The 16,821-nt window shown below is 43.8% G+C and overlaps 1 protein-coding gene across 2 annotated transcripts; it reads left to right on the top strand.

The window, feature by feature from the left end:
- The first annotated feature begins 122 nt into the window (after window positions 1-122).
- On the top strand, window positions 123-16,821 carry Nars1 (asparaginyl-tRNA synthetase 1). Of its 2 annotated transcripts, none has more exons than XM_028856598.2 (15): window positions 123-275; window positions 1,282-1,361; window positions 4,394-4,459; window positions 4,573-4,665; window positions 4,752-4,841; window positions 5,946-6,024; window positions 7,012-7,082; window positions 8,258-8,344; window positions 10,301-10,522; window positions 10,623-10,822; window positions 11,219-11,354; window positions 12,273-12,386; window positions 14,189-14,320; window positions 14,660-14,791; window positions 15,759-16,821. In XM_028856598.2, the coding sequence occupies exons 1-15, from the start codon at window positions 233-235 to the stop codon at window positions 15,888-15,890; spliced, it is 1,677 nt and encodes a 558-aa protein (XP_028712431.1). In that variant the 5' UTR covers window positions 123-232; the 3' UTR covers window positions 15,891-16,821. The 2 variants fall into 2 exon arrangements, with proteins under 2 accessions (XP_028712431.1, XP_028712430.1); XM_028856597.2 differs by having other exon boundaries at window positions 124-275; window positions 1,279-1,361.

Here is a 16,821-nt window from a genome sequence, read left to right as displayed (position 1 = left end):
GCCCAGAGAACGCCGCACCCCGCCCGGCGTCCTCGAACCGGAAGTGTTCTGCTCCCTGACCAAACATGGCGGCCTCTGAGTCGCCTGCCCACCTCCGGCAGCCAATGGGTGCCCGAGGTTCCGCTGACTCATATCCGCGACTGCTGCTCTAAATGGTATGATGCAACGCCTCAGTCAAGGAAGCCTTCGGTGCACGTTGGGGTGACCAGGTGGCGGTGGTGGTGCAGAGTCGATGTCCTCGGAGGTGATCAGGGCGACCGCAGGGATGGTACTAGGTGAGTGAGGCTCGGCTTGTGGTCCGGTACGGAAATGTTCCGGCTGAGTTCCCGAGCTCCCTTTGGTGCTTGGCGCAGCGTGGCTGCACTCCCAGATATTTGTGGGTTTCTGGCCCTTCGCACCAGACCCTCAGACCTGGGCCACCTGGGCACCGGACTCGGTGGCCCAGGGCCGGGTCTGATTCAGCCCTGTGCGTCCCTCGGCCACCGCCTCTCTGGCCCTGCTCCACTGCCAAACCTCGTGATTCCGCCGAGACTGGGGCTCTGCAAGGCGTTCCGACCAAGTGAAACCTCCAAATAGGCAGTTTCTCCGGTTGATCTTCTGGGAAAGATTTAAGACCTTTAATTATTTTTTCGCACAGCTTCATTTTTTTTTTTTCTGCTGAGATTTGCAGCAGTAAAAATGAAAGATTTTAGAGACCGGGGCGATGTCACACCTGGACTTGGCAGTTGTGAGGCCCTCTGCGGAGTTATGAGTTTGTTTTGGAAAGCAGAGGGGACGTTTTCATTTGCTGTCTGTGCACTGTTTACTGGGATGCCTGATTCACATCTTGTTCTCTTTCATTCTCAGTACGTACAGCCCTGTAAGATGTCTATTGGTTTCCTTGTTTTATAGATAAAGAAATAAGCACAGGAAGGTGAAATAAATTCTCCCCAGGTCACTCTGGCTTTTCAGGTGCAGCATCTAATCAAAATAGGATGAATTTCAAAACTCTGGCTTTATTGTTTGTACGGTCAAGTAAAGATAAGGGCTAACAGATTAAAACGGTGAAAAAGTCCACTTAGAAAAGTCAGATTTGTAATTCATTGTGTTAGGAAGTGGGATAGTATTAAAAGGGAGATCGGAAAAATAATACCTTGATTTCTTTTGGACTGTGGGAATTTTTACAGATCAGATGCTTTTTCTGTTTCCAAAGATAGAAAATGGATAAAGCAGCCGCATTGTCAAGTGACTGAGAGTTAGTGGTGACTGGTGAATAACTTTCCGTCTTTTAAAAAACAGCAGAGCTGTATGTCTCGGATCGAGAAGGAAACGATGCAACGGGAGATGGAACCAAGGAGAAACCATTTAAAACAGGCCTGAAGGTAACCTCATCAGGGTAACGGCTCCACTTTTAGTAATGGCTGTTGTGATGAATGGCGTCAAGAATTTCATTTCATTTCTTTCATCCTTTAAAAAGAAAATACTACCTTTGTTCACGGTGTGTGTGTGTGTGTGTGTGTGTGTGTGTGTGTGTGTGAGTATTTGTGTGCCTCTGCGTAGACATGGAATCCCAAGATGACTTGAGTCATTTGTTCTGTCCTTCTCCCCGTGTGAATGCTGGGCACCAAACTCAAACCCAGGTCGTCATGCCAAGTGGCAGTTACCTTTACCCACTGAGCCATCTCCCCAGCCCAGTAGTTTTATTTCAGATGCTAGCGTTTGAAAAGAATCTCCCAAAAGGGAAAGCAGAGCGTGTGTACACACAGGTTGATTTAATAGTGTTAGATCAAAGCCCAAACTTCTTTTTGAACATTTAAAGCCGGTGCTTTCCTTTTCTCCACAAGGTGTTCATCTCTGGACTTTTTCTCTCTGATTCGTCAGATTGTCTGTTTTTCAGCTCTTGTAACAGTAAAAGTTACCTCTGAATCACACCGAGCTCGTGCCTGGTTGAGTCTAAAGAGAGATCTCTTGATGTATTTATTTATCATGGTACAGAGATCATCTTGACCTTGAGACTCAAAAGACTTGACATGTCAGCAACCCACCCATGGACCACTTCTCAAAGCAGACTCGTGAACCTGAAAGTTGAAGACAAAAATGCCACGATGTACTGTTATTTCGGGGCCTAGGAGCATCCTGTGAGGTTAGCTCATTCTAAGTGGACTGTTACACATGTCTCAGGAGTTCTTCGACCCACAACTGATTCCATCAGGTTCAGGTGTGGTCCAAAGTGTCTCCACAATGCTATTTATTCACTGACAGACCTGTTGAGCCAGAATGCTGGAATTCAGCTACACTCTAAGCGGGGAGGTTAGATGTTTCCTCTTTGGAAGAGCAAGACCCTGACACGCCTCTTTTTATGCATCTGTATCTGGCCATCTCTTGTTTTTATAGATGCCTGATAATATCAGTCATCAAATCCTCTTAACCTGGAAGCATTTTCTCTTTAGGCCAGACCAGGTCATACTTTAATATGTCATACCAGGGTCTTGTTTTTTAACTTTTAAGAGGGAAGTCTTTTTCAATTGAGATGTCTCCTGTGACTTTCCCAAACTGAGAACACTTTAGGTGACCTCTGAAGTGGAATGTTGCAGGTCCAGGGTATGCCCTTCTGTTACGAGGCATGATAGGCTCTTTTCATCCTGACATAAAAAAGTGAGTATCAGTGTACACAGTCAGGAAAGAAGCGAATTCCGAGGGCTCTGCAGATGCAACTGTGTGTTAATGAGAGGTAGAGAGTCCTTACAAAAAAAAATGTAGGCAGCCACAGTGATCCTTTCCACTATGATCTGATGGGGCCATGGTTGACCCTGCAGGCCGATGTGGTACGAGACTATAATCCTGTGATAATTCACTGTGAAGCTCTTGATGTTTCTAGAAGCTTCGCACATCGCTCCCTGCTCTGTAGCAGGCAGCAGGGTGGACTAAGTCACACCAGAAGGTTAAGGTTTCTGTTGCCCCTGGTTTTGGAACAGTGAAAGAAAAAAGGGTGATGAATAGTAGAAGTGGGAGATAAACTCACAAGCTAGCTCCTCGGGTCTTGGGGATTAGATGGTTTAGAATGTGAGGGAGGAGGATGAAGGAGTTATGGAGTGCTCTGTGTGTCTTTCCTGGGAATGGGTGGAGATTTTCCAGACATTTGAGCATTCCTCCTTTTGTTCCTTTTATGTATGTGGGGAATGTTGTCATTTAGTATGCACGGGGGCGAGTCTTAACTAATCTTGAATAACTGTTGTTAATGTTTCCTCCTAGGCCTAGCTGTTTATACCCCCAGTGACTGTCCTTTGTAACTTTATGGCCCCTAGCCTTTAGCTGAAGAATGAGACCAGACAGTTGAGGACATGTGACTCAAAGAGCAGCTGGAGCAGGACAGCTCAAGAGACCTAATGGGGGCTATAAACAGGCAAAGACTTAGATGCTTGGTAGGATCCCCAAGGTCAGGTTTTATAAACTTGAGATTTTATCTCCAGAGAGAAGACGTTTCTTTTCCTGTTTGATGTAGTCACTGGAAATTTTTCAGACAGTGCTTGAGGTTCCTAAGATACGCCTCTTTGCCTAGAGCTTATAATTCCAGCACTTGGAGAGTAAAAGGTAGGAGGATCAGGAGTTCAAGGTCACCCTCAGCTTCGCAGCAAGGTCAAGACTGGTCTGAGCTAGAGACCCTGTTAAAAATTAGTTTTGGGGGGCCAGTGAGATGGCTCAGTGGGTAAAGGTGATTCTGCCAAACTTGACAACCTGAGTTCAGTCCCTGGGACCCACATGTTGGAAAGAGGGAGCTGATTCTCCTAATTGTCTTCTGACCATCACCCCCCCCACACACACACACACACATACACACTAAATTAATAAAAACATAACAAGCATTTTTTTAAATTCATTTTTCATGTTAACTTAAAACACAAGTGAAATACAGTAATGGCTGATATACCAATATTGGTGAGAAAAGAATATATAGCTTCCTAAGAATTTTTCAAATTAAATGGAGCTTAGCCTTCTATGTAACTTGGCTGGTATTTTGTTGACAGAGTTTCAGACCTGCCTGTCTTAGGTCCCTCCTTTGATATTTTACAGGTCACTAGCCTTTCAGATATCGTTTGCAAAGGGGTTTTTGCTCTCTGCTGCCTCTTGCTGGCATGGCTGTGTTTGTCCCTGTGTCCGGTTGACCCTGCTCTCACGGGAGGCCGCTTACTGTGTGTGTGAGCTGGTTGGGGTTTTCTGTAGTGTGACCTGGGTGTTCTTAGAGCCAGCTCCTTCTGAAGGAGGTTCAGCCAGTCCTCCTTCCTGTTGCCTCTTGGGTCCTGAGGCTTTCTTCTAGGCTCCTGGTCATGTTCAGATTCATAATCCAGGTGTGGCTTTGGTTACTAAGCATCATATAATATTAAAGAAATCTTTTCTCTCTCTCCCTCTCCCCAAGGCTTTGATGACAGTTGGAAAAGAGCCGTTTCCCACCATTTATGTGGATTCACAAAAGGAAAATGAGGTAGAGTGTGCCAACACCTTTTGGGATCATGTTTTGTGAATGATAAGTTTTTCTGTGCACATAGAGGTGTTGAAGATGATGCCTATCTTTCTTTATGCTCTGTCCCTCTCTAGCGGTGGGATGTCATTTCTAAGTCACAGATGAAGAACATTAAAAAGATGTGGCACAGGGAACAGATGAAGAATGATTCTCGGGAGAAGAAAGAGGTGACTAATGAATTTGCCACTGTGCACATTTTTATAATTACTACACCCAAAACTATGTTTACTAATTGCATTGTTTTTAAAATCAGGCAGAAGATAACTTACGAAGAGAAAAGAACCTGGAGGAAGCAAAGAAAATTATCATTAAAAATGACCCGAGCCTGCCAGAGCCGTCATGTGTAAGTGTCTGTCATTTCTGGTGCTGTGGGTGTGGCTGTATCCAAGATGTTTCTGTGTTTGCAAGGCATACTCATCTTTTGTTCTAATGTTTTGTGTCTTTTGAGGGGAATAGAGACACAGTGTTCTGAGTGCTGAGGTTGGCTTTTACAAGTTCATTTTGTTGCTGAAATTAGAAATTGTGTGATGAGTAGTTTCTGCTCTGACTGATGGGCATCAGATGTGGAGCACCACCTGGCTTTGCTGGGTAGTTTGAGGCAAATGATTTTGCCTTCTGTGGTATCAGTTTCCTCACCCAAAAGTGGAAAGATTGAAATCTGTGATTTTTCTAAGTTTTACAAATACATAAGAAGCATTTATGATTCTTTGAAAGAAAGTTGCCCCTGCTTTTTTTCTGGAATCCACACAGATGGCTGACCCAGGAGTGAGTTGGCTTGGCTCCGTTAATGTTCTCTCTGGCTAAGTGTCTGTCACCAGCTACTGCTTCCACGCACCACCCAGTTGCTCTTTGCATTTTCCTTTCTGTCTTAGTTTCCTGGTGTGTGAGTGTGCAGAGGGACTTGAAAGGCTGAGATTGTTGTTGCTGTGGGGGACAGGCACATCTCTTGTGACATACTGAATTCATTTATTAACTGATTTCCTTTAATAGTTTCTGAAACAGTTTTAGGTATCTCTCATTGTCAATTTTGCACTAATAGAAAATAGTATTTGATTTTAAACACGCAGTAGAATGACAGCCCACAATTTTGTATTTGTGATTTTTTTTTTCTTTTGGTTTTGGTTTTGGGTTTTTATTAATTGTTGTGGTAGAGGGTTTTTTTTGTTTGTTTGGTTAGTTGGTTTGGATTTTTTGTTGTTGGGTTGTTTTTTGTGTCCCCCCCCTCCCCCCCCCCCCCGACAAAAGGTCTTCCTATGTATCCCTTGCTGGCCTAGAATTCATAAAGATCCACCTGGCTTTGCCTTACAAGTACTGGGATTAAATGTGTCTACCAGCACACCCAGCAGTGATTGTTTTCAGCACTTTACTACAATCTATGGACTTGTGTAATATTAGTGAAAATGTTGCTATGTGATAAACGACAATAGTTGTCATTTAAATCCGACAGGTAAAGATTTGTGCTTTAGAAGGATATAGAGGCCAAAGAGTGAAGGTGTTCGGCTGGGTCCACAGGTTACGCAGGCAAGGTGAGTGGGCTGGTTTTTCTCTCCCTCTTTTCAGTCTTAAATAAACCTGGTCTTAGGTGAAGAATGACATAAAAACTTTTCTCCAGGTTTGTTTGAATTTTGGGTAACCTGTCTTTTTGAGTATAATAATTTATAGCCTAGATTTGTTCCCATGTAATATGACTATGAAAGTTTGAAGATTTAGATATTACTTGAACTGTTAGTAATCACAGTGACCAGAGATGTATAATAAGTACATCATCCTCAAATTGAATTTTAATTTAATGAGAAACAAGGTTTGTGTTATAAGGAGGGACAGATCCTGCCTGATCTGAAATGTGTTCACAGATTTGTGTGTGTGTATCTGTATCGTAGTTTTTAGGTTAGTATACTAATTGGTTCCCTACTCCTCCCACCCCACATGTATTGTGTGTGAATGCATGTTTGAATGTGTGTGGCACACATATGTATGGACATGTCTGTGGAGGCCTGAGGTTGATATCTAAAACTATTGAGGATCTCTCTTCCACCATGTGTGTTTGAGGCAGGGTCTCTCACTCAAACCAGAGCTCTCCAATACAGCTGGTCTAGCTAACCAGCTTGCTCTGGAGACCCCCTCTCTCTTCTAAGGAGGCTGGGATTACAGGGGAAGAAGTACCACACCCACCTGGCATGGTATTTACATGGGCTCTGGGATCTGAAATCTCCTCACACTTAAAAGGCAAGCACTTGAACCACATACTGTCTCCTCAGCCCAGCATCTTAGTTTTGATTTTTATAATTGACTTCATCCTGACCTTTTTTCTGGACTGACTTACTGTCCCACAATAGTGTGGCTCTTGAGGATCATGTATGGTTAGAACATAAAGTGCACAGAGACCAGGCTTGGGGGGCGGATGTCAAAGGAAGAGGGCATGGAGAGGCCTGAACTTCGATGGCTGACCTTGGGGCTGCTTTTATGTGGGGGGATTATGAGGTACCAGGGCTGAATTTTTGTCTCATTTCTAGGAAAGAATTTGATGTTTCTGGTGTTGCGAGATGGTACGGGCTATCTTCAGTGTGTCTTGTCAGATGACTTGGTAAGTTTTTATCTTACATATGACTGAAAGATTGTGTTGAATGGGGTCCATTAGTGTAAGTTTGAGAATGTTAGGATCTATATACATACTTTAAACTTTTACTGTATCAACTGTGGATACCCATGTCAAAACCATCGTGTATCACAAATGTAAAGAATTCTGATTACACTTTAGCAGAGCTAGAAAGAAGGCTTTTGTCATGAAAACTTTCTGAAATAAGAAAACAGAACAGTGTAGAGAGTCTGTGGCCTGGCCTGAGTGACCACCAGTTTATGGTGGGTCCTGGCTTTTTCCCTGGATGTCATATTCTTAACAGTGACCCCTTGTCGCTCATTTTCTTTCTTTCTGCTCCCAGTTTATTTGTGGGAGGCAAACCCAGAAATTCTGGGGCGTCTCCCATTACGAGCTTGGTTAATTCCTGCCGTGGTGTCACTAATGTGCTTCCGGCTGCGCTGTCTTACAGTGGAAGGTGGGGCTGATGGTGTTTGAATTTTTTTTTTTTTTTTTTTTTTTTTTTTTTTTGGTCCCTCACATGACTACTTCATGTGCAGTGCTTTATTCTGGGTACGTCAAGGGGCACCTGATGCTCACTTGTCTTTGTGATTAAAGCTTTAGGTGTAAGCAGCCTTGTCCCACGGTTGTCAGATTGCCCATCACTTTTCTCCTGATGACTTCGGCATGTGCTGGTCATCATAGAGTAAGAGGGTCTCTGTCCGTGTAAGTCAGGTGAACTGTGCGGATATGGAATGGGACCAGTGTCTTCTGTAGTCATAGAAAGGGACTTAAATATGTTTTTATATAGCCATATGTTACTGAATGATAGCACCACAGTCTAAGAAATACATCAGTAAGCTATCTCATTGAGCACTGTCAGGGTGTACTTTGCTATGATATCGGTAGATAATATGAGTTACCTAATAGGGAACAGGTACCGCTCCATTGCTCTTAGAAGCATTATGTGGTGCATGGATACATTGATACTTCTGCCTCCTCCAAAAATAGTGCTTGTGCACTCTCTCTCTGTCTCTCTGTCTCTCTCTCTTGCTCTCTCTCGCTCTCTCTCTGACTTTACAAATATTTGAACAAATCACTTGTTTGTGAATAATTCCCTTAACTTTATTAGACTATTGAATATCAGCGTAAGTAGCCTAGTGTGACCTTTGACATCTTTACAGTGCCAGTGTTACAATGGAGTGGTGTTGTCCACGGAGAGCAGTGTGGCAGTGTACGGAACCTTAAACCTAACTCCCAAGGGCAAGCAGGTGAGTGAGGCGAACTCAGAGAGTGAAGCAATGGGTGTTTATTTACTAGTTTGTTCCCCAGGGTCTTTATTGGCACCTTTGGTGTTTGGCATATAAATACACAAGTGTGAAGTACTGTAGTGTCCTTTTCCAATAGAATATGTATGCTAACATTTTCGTCTTAGTCTGCTTTTTGAAGCTATAACAGAGTCTCATGGACTGGGAAATTATGAAAAAAACAGAAAATTTTCTTGTAGTTCTGGAGGTTGGGGAGTCCCACGATAGAGAAGCTGCTTTTGGTGACAGCTTTCTTGCTGTGACATTCCAATACTAAGTACATCAAGGCTAAAGGATGCATTCAGTAGATAGGGATGGGGCTGAACTGGCTGGTGTGTGCGTGACAAATCTGGTCTCACGATCGCTAGCAGCTTACTCACCTCTGAGGTACTGATGGAGCTCATTCACGGGGTCTCCTGACCTGAACACCTACCCTTGCTGCTGCACTAGCAAGTAAACATCGGTGTGACTTGAGAGGGAGCAGGACTCACAATCAAATCAAAATAATGTGGTGGCCCGCATCTTTTTTTAATTTCAGCACACAGAGGCAGATTTCTGTGAATTTGAAGTCAGTGTATTCTACATAGTGAATTCCAGGACAGCCAGAGCTACATAGTGAGACCCTGCCTCAAAAAAAAAACCAAAAAAACAAAAAAGGAACTTAGCTTTTCAACTTCATTCCTTACTGATCTCCTGGTTAGTTGTGGAGCCACTTTGCTGTGGGTATGGGGATAACTTCAGTGAGGTGGGAATAAAAACTAAAAGCTTGAGCACTCAAAATTTCAGAAAACACTAGTCTAAACTGAAACCCTTTGAACAGGAATTGGTAGTTTGTTTTAAAAAAGAAAGTAGAAAGAAGGAGGAAAAAAATGAACATAAGGGTATATTTGTGCTCTAGCTAAGGGCAGATAACCCATTCTACTAACAGTTACCTGTCGGTAATTACAATCGGAAAAACAACTGTGGAAATTGTTGCCTAGGAAATAAACCTACAAATGCAGCGTATTAACCACAAGAGGGAGCAAATACTCCTGGCCTCAGAGTTGATGGAAAGCCTGCCCTGTAATAAAAAGGAGTGTCTGAGTGAAGTTCGCCGAGCTGACCTTGATGTGATTGCAAATGGAGTGGTTGTCATGGTGTTCCTTGCTGTCCAATGTCCGGCAACAAGATAATTTCATGTTCCGTGAGCTGAGGCCTTTAGGAGGAATTGCTGTCGTGGAGTCAGTAGGGGAAATTTTGATTATCTTTTTCCAAGTAGACAAATAGATAAGCGGCTTTTAGTAAAACTTTGCCATTTAAATTTAAGACTTTTTTTTTTTTAATTACGTCAGTGATGTGTATGTGTGTGTTGGTGTATGCTGTGTGCACACGAGTGCAGACTCCCTCGGAAGCCAGATGTGTCAGACCCTCTGCAGCTGGAGTTAAGGGTGGTCGGGAGCCACTCCGTAGGTGCTGGGAACTGGACTCGGGTCCTCTGGAAGGGCAGTGTGCACTCTTAGCTGCTGAACTAGCTCTTAAGCTCCACATTGAAGTTTTGGAATATGAATGAGTGTGTTGACTAACTGTTTGGGCAAATGCTAGGAAAATAAACCATGATGCTAATAGTTGTAAGTGATTACTCCAGGTCATGGAATTAGAGGTGATTTAGTTCTTAGTATGTGTCTTCTTGTTTATAAAGTGTGTGTGTGTGTGTGTGTGTGTGTGTGTGTGTGTGTGTGTGTGTCTGTTTACATGGAAAGAAGTAGTAAGTGTAAAATTTTAACATTGAATTACTGGGTCTCTAATTTTGGAGGCTGAAACTACTAATGATGTTCTTAAATCAACACCTTACTGAAAACTTGGGCAGAAGACCTTCAGTACTGTCGGTTTAGTGTCCGTCCTCACTTCCTCTGCTTGTCCCCTCTGCCTTTTAAACCACAGGCTCCGGGAGGCCATGAACTGAGCTGTGACTTCTGGGAACTGGTGGGGCTGGCCCCAGCTGGAGGGGCTGACAACCTGATCAACGAGGAGTCTGATGTAGATGTCCAGCTCAACAACCGCCACATGATGATCCGAGGAGAGAACATGTCCAAGATCTTGAAAGCACGCTGCATGATCACCAGGTGCTTCCGGGATCACTTCTTCGACAGGGGGTACTGTGAAGTAAGTGCCCGATTACAGGTCGTCTTTTGCGAGTGACTCCCCGTGCTGTTTGGAGGAGGGACGGCCACAGCAGACCTGTTTGCTCCTCTCCCCCTCACAGGTTACCACGCCGACACTGGTGCAGACGCAGGTGGAAGGGGGGGCCACACTCTTCAAGCTCGACTATTTTGGGGAAGAAGCCTTTTTGACTCAGTCTTCCCAGTTGTACCTGGAGACCTGCCTTCCGGCCCTGGGGGATGTGTTCTGTATTGCCCAGTCATACAGGGCCGAACAGTCCAGAACACGGAGGCACCTGGCTGAGTACGAAACTGTCCTCCCTAAGCGGCTCCTTCGGCTGGGGATAAAGTTCAGCTGATAGAGTGAATGCTTAGCATACAAGGCTCTAGGTTCTGTCCACAGCACCACGTAAAAGTAGTGGGCATGGTTACATGTCAGTAATCCCAGTCGGGAGGTGGAGGCAAGAGAATCAGAAGTTCAAGGCCAGCCTGGGCTATAAGACCCTGCCTAAGAAGCAAGAAAAGGCAGCTGGCTCCTTGAGCCACAGCCAAAGTCCGTTCTGATTTTTTCTTGACCACTCAGTGAGGGTTGAGCAAGCAGAGCATTGGTTCCTTTCTGGACAGTCCGCCAGGTCCAGACCTTAGCTTGAGAGAACGTCGTCTAAAAGAAGAGTAGTGCTCAGCTGCATCTCTTCTTCAGATTCACTCACGTGGAAGCCGAGTGTCCCTTCCTGACCTTTGAGGACCTCCTGAACCGCTTAGAGGACCTCGTGTGTGACGTGGTGGACAGAGTCTTGAAGTCACCAGTGGCAAGCATCGTGTATGACCTCAACCCGGTAGGTGCAGTGTGTTCTCGAAATGAGAGGATTCCAGTCTTGATAGAGGACAGAATCACTCTCAGTTTTTGTAGGTTTGCTGAGCTGAAATAATAGATAATGTTTTGAAGACTTAAACTTAATATTGGTAATTGCCAATAACTGTATTTTAGCTTATAGAAGAGGCGGTCAGTAAGTACTTCTTCCTCTCTTCATATTAATGATCTGTAGGACTTTTTTGAGGGAGAGGTTTTTTGGTTTTTTTTGGGGGGGGTTTCAAGACAGGGTTTCTCTGTGTAGTTTTGGAGCCTGTCCTGGATCTCTCTCTGTAGACTAGGCTGGCCTAGAACTCACAGAGATCTGCCTGGCTCTGCCTCCCAAGTACTGGGATTAAAGGCGTGTTCCACCACCGCCTGGCTCTGTTTTCTCTTTTTTAAAGAATTTATTATTCTGTATGTGTTTATGATGTGTGTGGGCCTGCTCGTACCATGACAGGATGTGGAAGACAGAGAACAGCTCTGTGGAGTTGGTTCTCTGCTTCCACCTTTTCCTTGGTTCCACGGGTCAGATCCTGGTTATGAATCAAGCTCACCTGGCAAAGGCTTCACCTGCTGAGCTGTCTCCAGGGTCGACCCCATCCCCTGCTTGCATGTTTATTTTATTTTATGTGCATGGGTGTTTTGCCTGCTTGTATGTCTGAGCATCACATGCATGCAGTGCATCTGGAAGCCAGACGAGGATGTTGGAACTCCTGGAACTAGAGTCACAGGTGGTTGTGAGCTGCCTTGTGGGTGCTAGGAATCACCCGGTCCTCTGGAAGAGCAGCCCATATTTTAACCACTGGAGCCGTCTCACCAGCCCCCCTTTTTGTTTCTTAATAGACATTTTAGTCTGGGTGCTTTCCTTTATACACAGTTTTGTTTCTCCTGTTTACTCTAGAACTTTAAGCCCCCTAAACGGCCTTTCCGACGGATGAACTATTCAGATGCTATCGAGTGGCTGAGGGAGCATGACGTAAAGAAAGAAGATGGAACGCTCTATGAATTTGGAGACGTATGTAGTCCTTTCATGTTGCTTCAGAGGGCGTTGTGTGCTTAAGCAGGTTGTTGATGGTGCTCTTTGATGCTGGGTGCCTCGACTGTTCCTCAGGTCAGCAGTAACAGCAGAGACTACCTCTTAAGAGTGTCTTGATTCATGCTATAGTGAACTGTAGAATACTGTCCTTTTTGTGCAGTTCTAAAACACTAGCGTTTCTTCTTTCACACAGCATCCTTTTCCTCTTACATGATCATTCTTTGGCCAACTCATTCTTGAGCCTCCTGGCTAGGAGCCGAGCATGCATTGGGAGTGTAGTTATAACTGATTCAGACCTGTGCATTTCACTATTCCTAGCACACTGGTGTGTGTGTGTGTGTGTGTGTTGTGTGTGTGTGTGTGTGTGTGTGTGTGTGTGTGTGTGTGTGTGTGTGTTGTTTACAGGTGAGATGTGTGTACCTGCGACTCGGCAGTTTGGCTTTGGGTTAAGAAGGAATTTATGTTGAGAACAAACAGCATACCAGGGCTCCACACGTCACTCTTGGTGTCTTGTAAATTCAGTTTATGAGGGATAGGGTAATTTTGAACTCAAGTTTGAAGTACTTTATTTTCCCCAGTACTTAGTGTGTTTGAGTGGAACAGTAGTCACCAGCTTTAGAGCCCAGACAGATGTCCCAGTCCCCCAGGTGGGCTTCTCTCTCAGCCTGCTGTGTGACTGAAGGCTAGTGACCCAGCCGTTCCTCATGTCTACCTTGAAGTGACATCCTCTTCTACCAGATGAAGTGGGCAGGGCCCGTGGCACAGGAAGCCCTCGGTGCATGCCAGTGTACATCCTGTGTTTCTGCCATCCCATAGCACGAGGGCTCTAGAGCTAGGGAATCGTTTGCAGGCGTGTATTCATCTGACACAGAACCCCCAGTGTGGGAGGCAGAGGCAGGCTGAGAGATCAGGTTGTTCCCCCATGCATCCTTGTCTCACATACATGAGGGCACAGGGCTTCAGGGACCAGAGCCAGTGATAGCCCAGTTCCGTTTCAGCTCTTAAATCAGTTTTCACTGGGACAGGAGTTTTCCGTCTTGGTTTGAATATGGTTTCCTAAAGGATGTTTGGGAGAGAGAGTGCTTCACTTGGGGTATCACCGTCTAATACTTCTTGACTGTTGATGACTGTTTGTACCATTGAAGAAGTGATTTTTGTGAGATTCGTGTCATCAGTACTCTGCAGATCAGTGGTGGCCTGGAGCATACACTGATGGTCTTCTGCTCTGGGGACTAAGTGGGCCATACTCACTTGACAGATTGGATCTGGCCACTGACCAAGATACCGAGCAGTACCTTTTTACTTACTTACTTACTTACTTACTTAACTTACTTACTTACTTACTATATGTATGGTGTTCTGCCTGTATGTATTCCTTCATGCCAGAAGAGGGCACCAGATCTCATTATAGATGGTAGGGAGCTACCATGTGGTTGATGGGAATTAAACTCTGGACCTTTCCAGTGCTCTTAACCTCTGGGCCATCTCTCTAGCCCAACCGAGCAGTATCTTGTCACGCTGAGAGATGTCTGGGTGGTGAGGTCATTTGCTAGCAGCACTCAGCACCTTTCCTGGGCTGTGTTAAAAGAGCAGATGTTCCTACAGTTCACTTGATGGCCATGGTAGGTTTTATTCCTTTTGAAAAGAAATTGTTCCTATATGCATGTCTGAGGGTTTTAGGTCTCTGTTCGTTCTCCCCTGTGCAATAGGAGCACAGCAAGGCTGAAGAACTGCTTTCTGTTTGCAGTTTTAAATGTTAATGAAATCTTGTTTAACCTCAGGATATTCCTGAAGCTCCTGAGAGACTGATGACAGACACCATTAATGAACCAATCCTGCTGTGTCGCTTTCCTGTGGAGATCAAGTCCTTCTATATGCAGCGATGTCCTGAGGATCCTCGACTGACTGAATCTGTCAGTTTATGATTCTATGAGTATTAGAAAATTTGTTCTTTTAAGGGACCGGGTGGGAACTGTCATTTGGGATGATATATATATATATATATATAGCTCATGGCAAGTATTTCATAAATCTAGAATAACAGTAATTAAAGTAAAAAAAAGTTTACCTCCCTGCTCAGGGTTGACATTTCTGATAAAGAATTGGAGTAATACTTGAATTTTGCATAGTCACGGGGCTTCCTTTCAAGTTAGGAGCTTAATTGTAGTTTTCCTTAAAGCCTTGCAATCATGTCTGATAGATTGACAGTAACTGTGATGGTTTTTATTTGCTTCCGGACTTACTATTTAAAGGTGGACGTGTTGATGCCCAATGTTGGTGAGATTGTGGGTGGTTCCATGCGCATTTGGGATAGTGAAGAAATTCTGGAAGGCTATAAAAGGGAAGGAATTGACCCTGCTCCTTATTACTGGTACACAGATCAGGTAAGAACTATTGTTTAAACTTCTTCAAGTTTTTCACTGTGATACTTTTTGCATACATTGAAGTGTATTGTATTGTATTGCGTTGGAGGCCAGAATCCCAGGTAGTCTGTGGGTATTCAGGCAAGCTGTGTTTGCTTTGTAGTGTTTGGATATTGCTCTTTTTTGTTGTTTTGGTTGGGTGGGTGGGGTTTTTTTGTTTGTTTGTTTGGGTTTTTTTTTTTTTTTTTTTTTTTTTTTTGGTTTTTTGAGACAGGGTTTCTCTGTGTAGTTTTGGTGCCTGTCCTGCATCTTACTCTGTAGACCAGGCTGGCCTTGAACTCAGAGAGATCCACTTGGTTCTGCCTCCAGAGTGCTGGGATCAAAGGTGTGTGCCATCACTGCCCGGCAGGATATTGCCATTTTTGTCTTTATCCAAGTTATAAGTCAGTTTCATTACTAAAGTTCTTTATTCGCTGCAGGTTGTTTTTGGTTTTTTGATGTGTGTGGGTATTTTGTGCACATGTATGCTTCACATGCAGTGCCCCCGAGGCCAGGAGAAGACTTCAGTTCTTGGAGCTGCCATTACAGTTAGTAGTAAGCTACCATGTGGGTGCTGGAATTTGAACCCAGTCCCTCTGGGAAAACAGCCAGTGCTCTTAACTGCTGAGCTACCTTACCTTGTCTTTAAGTACAGTATTAGGTCCTACCAATATCTAATACTATTCTTCATTCTCCTCTGATAAATCAGGGTAATTAGTTTGAAAGGTGGAAATCATCTCTTCCTTTTAGGGTGGCTCTACATCCCTGATGTATTTTTGTACTGAACTATCCTCTGCATGGTTTATGAAGGCATGTGGCTTTGAATTATTACTACAGTGAGTTAAGCGTTACATTGTGGAAGTTAGCTCATTGTAGTAATTTAAACATGATTGATTATAGTTTTAAAGTAAGCATACATTCTTTCTCTTTCTTCTCATTTATTTAACAGAGAAAATATGGTACATGTCCTCATGGAGGCTATGGCTTGGGCTTGGAAAGATTCCTAAGTTGGATTCTGAACAGGTATCACATCCGAGATGTGTGCTTGTACCCTCGATTCGTCCAGCGCTGCAGGCCATAACCAAGTGCCCCTGGAGCATGAAGGAAGGGAAAATATTCACGAGAAGATAAGACTGCCTCAGCAAAAGAACAAAAATCCAAAATCATCCTTGACTTCCTGTTGGGTGTAGTAGCTTTTTTCTGTCTTCATGTTTTTTCTTCCCATTACCATAAAAAGCAGTAGGTGTGACTTGAACATCAAGCAACATTGATGTCCCTTTAATAAAAATACTCGTTTCAAAATTTTGAGGAAATACATGGCATGTCACTCTTTAGTTGGGAAGACATTTTATTGTACTGTAGGGTACAATCACTGTATTAAATAAACCATATATGATTATATAGTTTTTAATTATGGTCTGATATTCCATCAACTTTATATTTTTGTCCTTTTAAATGTCACTGGAATTGTTTAATTTATTATATACATGTTATAGCAAACATCTAAAAGAGAAATTGGCCATATGACTTAAAAATCTAGGATAGTACAACAGTTGTAGATACTGGAATTGAATAAATAGTCCTTTACATTTGCTATTAATCTTTTCTAAATCCACACAGTGCTTCTGATTCTGAGGGGTATAAATTGATAGAGAAAAATTTATAAAGGGGAATTGGGCTAAAATTTGCATTAACATGATTTGGGTGATGGGTTATTTAAATGATTCCGATTAACTCCTCAGTCTGAAGTTTAAGAGCAGGGTGCAGGCTGGGCTTCCCTCTTCTGATGTAATTCTGAGTAATAAAAAGTAAATGCGCTCCAAAAGGATTTACACCTGGAATCTTAGCTGCCTGTCACATCCGTGGGTGGGTCCCATCTGCGAGGCCTGGCAGGCTCCAGCAGGTTTACGGACGGCCACCGTGCACGTTGATTGGGTCCACTCCCAGTGCATGCTGTGTGTTCTGATGGGCTGTGTTCCCACCAATCAATAAACGAACACTTGTCAAACCGC

Source organism: Peromyscus leucopus, chromosome 19, assembly GCF_004664715.2.
Source record: "Peromyscus leucopus breed LL Stock chromosome 19, UCI_PerLeu_2.1, whole genome shotgun sequence".
NCBI lineage: Eukaryota > Metazoa > Chordata > Mammalia > Rodentia > Cricetidae > Peromyscus > Peromyscus leucopus.
The sequence above is the reverse complement of the archived record's forward strand: the minus strand, read 5'-3'. Positions and strand labels throughout refer to the sequence as shown.